Genomic DNA, 3,242 nt, shown 5'->3' with positions numbered 1-3,242 from the left:
ATTGGGGGCTGGGCGTTTGAAGGGCATGCTGGAAGTCCGGCGTATAAGCGTTAGTAGAACAGGAGAGCGCGACTGTCGCGTCACTTGGAAGACGGTCGAGCGAAGCAACCGCCGAGTCGCTGAGCGCGTCTGCATCGTCGACGTCGTCGAACCTTAAGGAAGAGTGATGACGTCACCCGCGAGAATGTGACGCCGTGTGACGCTGCGCGTTGGGATGCGCGGTGGCGGTGGGGACTTGGACTGGGGGACTCGGCGGCACGTGAGGAGGGAGTATGCGAGGACGACGGCCGCGGGGAGATTCACGGACTCTGCAACTGGAGGGGGAGTAGGAGAGGGGGGTAGGAGGGGAGTGGCCAGGAGTGGTCCATTGAGTGGAGACGGGAGGGAGCAGGCGGACTCCGAGTCCGGTCCGAGGTCGAGCTCGCAGAGGCCGCATCGTGCACAGAGCATGCATACAGGATGTATTATGACAAGGACACGCCCCGCGCGCGATACAGTCCGCAAAACAAAACACCCTCCGCGCACTCGGTCGAAATCCGCCCTCGCAGAATAGGCGCCCACCCCTTGCCTCCACACCGCCACCATCCCGCGCGCGAACTCGCTCAGTCTCTCTCGCCGTGCCTGTGCTCTCGTGTTCAGGACCCTCATATGTCTCGTCTCCAAGGCTGTCTACTCACCTCGGCTTGGTCTCGTCCTCCGCGCCGACGACCCAAACATGGTTTTCGCACGGCGACACGGCGCCCTCGTGCTGTCGCGCGGGAGGGTGCGCATCTGCCGCTGACCGCTGACAGTCTGACGTCTTCTGGCCGTCGCGCTCTCTTGCTGACCTCGTCGTTTCTGCACGCCCCGGGGCTCTGGCGGACTCTCTGCGAGTCCACCGCACCGTCGCGCGAGTTTGTTCTCTGCGCCTGCGGAGACTCGCCTGGACGTGTTTTCCGAGTCGTTCGCCGCGCGGGCCTTCGCTCGCACGATCGCCTTGCGCACTCGCAAAACGCGCCCCACCGTTCGCTGTCCCGCCAAACTGGTCGGTCTCTGTCCCCGCCGCCGAGTTCTCTGCGGACGACACGTCAGGTATCCCCTCTGGACAGCTGACGGAGCCGGCGCTTACCTAGCCCCGAACTCCGCGCCGACTCTCTGCCTGCCACGCCGACTTGCCGCTTCCGCCTGCTTCTTCGAGGTAAGGACGCGACTCCCGAATGCCCTGCCGCCCCGCAAAGTTGGTCGACTTGCAAGTGCGCTGCCGTGGAGCGACACGACGTCCACAGCTGGCCAGTCGCGCATCGCGCGCCCACTTGGGCATGTCGCCCCGCGCCGGCCACCCTGCTGCACGCGACGCGCTGGAGGCGTGCGCAACCCCATTCTTGGCCTGATAGGTATGTCGGGAACGTGGACTGCAGATGCACTCGTGTTTGCTTACCATTTCCATCCGCTCCATCGTCTTGTACATCTTCTGGAGCCCGACGGCCGCTCACGACGGAGTGTATCGAAGCCCTCGGCGTCAGCGGCGCCTGTTTGGGCTGCCGCATGCGTCTGGGGGTTGTCAGATCGCCGTGTGGCCACACCCTCGCGCGCCGTCGTGTTCAGCCTTTCCGGACACGTAGGGTCAGTCCTGGCGGTACAGGAAGCTGTGCGCATGCACTCACCCCGATTAGAGTCTGCCGCACGTGGGCTGTGGCGTATACCTCGCGCTCCCGCCGCGCCGCCTCGCCGCCTTCCTGCCACGTCCCAGAACGACTTCCACGGCCCCCCGCGCCCGTCCTCCCGCCCAGAGATGGCCGCCGGCCAGTGCACTCGCATTTTCGCTGCACGCCCTCTTCTGCGCAGCCCTGCAACGATAGAGACAGCCCACGGTTAGTCTGAAGCACGGCAGAAGACCCTGCACGCGTGCGTACCTCAAACAGAGTTTGTCCCAGATCCCGGATGGGAAACACGGCGCCGAACGTGCGCCACGCCCACGCCGCCCTTCCTCGCTGTCATCCGTCTTCCTTCGCCTCCCTGGAACACTCGCCCTGCTGCGACATTCCCCACAGCACCTGCCCCGTGCTCCTGCCACCGACGCCTCCCGCGCCATCCTCCGTGCGTGCTACACGATGCAAACGTCGCCATCGCCGTCGCACGGCGGTATCATGTGCGACGCTCCTCGCCCTCTCTCGTGCCATACACCGCGAACTGTAAATCACTCACCTCGATTGGGACCCCGCAAAGTCCGGTGTCGTCTGCGCACGCTCACGGCCCGGTGCGCCGTCGCGCGTGCGCACCACTCGGCGAATGCGTCCACCGCGAGTATCCCACCGTGTCCGCTGTGTAGCTCGATCCTCGGTGCTGCTCGGAGCTCCTCACCTGTCTCCCCCTCTGGTGATCTCGAGTCGAGTCTGGGGATGGCACAATGAGCTCGCTGGGGCCGGCGTCTTGCTGGCACCATCCGTACTCACCTCTTGCTTCCTCGTATGCCGGATCTGGGCATATTCAGGGTGTCCACGGTCGCCTCGAAGCGACGTCTTGACGGGTGCGAGCACGAGAGCACCTCAGTCGACGCTGCGACGTCCTGGTAAGTGATCTCGTCGCCGCCATGTGGGAATGCTGCATCTGACGATTCCAAGATGTCAGTCACAGCCACAAAAGGTGTCCTGCACACACCGCGTACCTGCATTGTGCGTGGACAGGATTGCAGGGGCGTGATCACACCAGGTGTGTTGCGGTGCGGTCACCAGGCGGAGAGGCAGCGAGGGGATGTAGGGCGGGTGATATGGGTGATGAGCATAGATTGGAGGTGTTGTGCACTGCGTGTCGAGCGGAGGTGTTGTGCACTGCACGTCGAGCGGAGGTGGAGAGGTTGACGCTCCGATGGGGTGCTGCGCACATGCGGAGGGGCGACAGGGGAGAATGGGGAGACGGTGAGCAGCGCGAAGGGTAGCTTGCGGGAGAAGAGGCCAGGAGAACAGCATAATGTCATCGTACAATTGGTCGGTAGCTTTCACCCGCGTAATTTACGTTTACAATCTATCAGTCTGCGTGTGAAAGGCGGCCTGAGTCCAGGCTTCAAGGCGGCTTATTATTCATTCAGATCATCAGTTTCAGTGTGCCATTTTCAACTCGATCCCGGTTGCTTGCAGTTTATGCCCTCATTCACGGTCACAATTATCGAATCCCCGCTTTCCAACTGGCTGCAGATCCCCGCCCGTCTGCGGCCAACACCTAGATGTGACCGGCAGTGGAATAGGGTTCGGAAGGGCACCAAATAC

General features: G+C 63.2%; 1 protein-coding gene across 1 annotated transcript; it reads left to right on the top strand.

Moving 5' to 3' along the window:
• Window positions 1-416: 416 nt before the first annotated feature.
• On the top strand, window positions 417-2,940 carry TRAVEDRAFT_32535 (uncharacterized protein). The gene is made up of 8 exons (XM_008047647.1): window positions 417-621; window positions 678-1,053; window positions 1,109-1,366; window positions 1,418-1,585; window positions 1,644-1,826; window positions 1,893-2,372; window positions 2,433-2,586; window positions 2,645-2,940. Exons 4-6 carry the CDS (start codon window positions 1,525-1,527, stop codon window positions 2,306-2,308), a joined length of 660 nt encoding a protein of 219 aa, XP_008045838.1. The 5' UTR covers window positions 417-621; window positions 678-1,053; window positions 1,109-1,366; window positions 1,418-1,524; the 3' UTR covers window positions 2,309-2,372; window positions 2,433-2,586; window positions 2,645-2,940.
• Window positions 2,941-3,242: the final 302 nt, after the last annotated feature.

The sequence above is a fragment of the Trametes versicolor genome (genome assembly GCF_000271585.1).
Source record: "Trametes versicolor FP-101664 SS1 unplaced genomic scaffold TRAVEscaffold_100, whole genome shotgun sequence".
NCBI lineage: Eukaryota > Fungi > Basidiomycota > Agaricomycetes > Polyporales > Polyporaceae > Trametes > Trametes versicolor.
Note: the sequence above shows the minus strand (reverse complement) of the source record. Positions and strands in the feature narration are given on the sequence as shown.

Excerpts from the sequence above, each read along its gene's own strand:
- TRAVEDRAFT_32535 (XM_008047647.1), top strand. The coding sequence starts at position 1,525 with ATGCGTCTGGGGGTTGTCAGATCGCCGTGTGGCCACACCCTCGCGCGC. Across the intron at positions 1,586-1,643 it reads CGCGCGCCGTCGTGTTCAGC|CCCGATTAGAGTCTGCCGCA; the intron begins CTTTCCGGACAC and ends GCATGCACTCAC. Across the intron at positions 1,827-1,892 it reads ACGCCCTCTTCTGCGCAGCC|CTCAAACAGAGTTTGTCCCA; the intron begins CTGCAACGATAG and ends ACGCGTGCGTAC.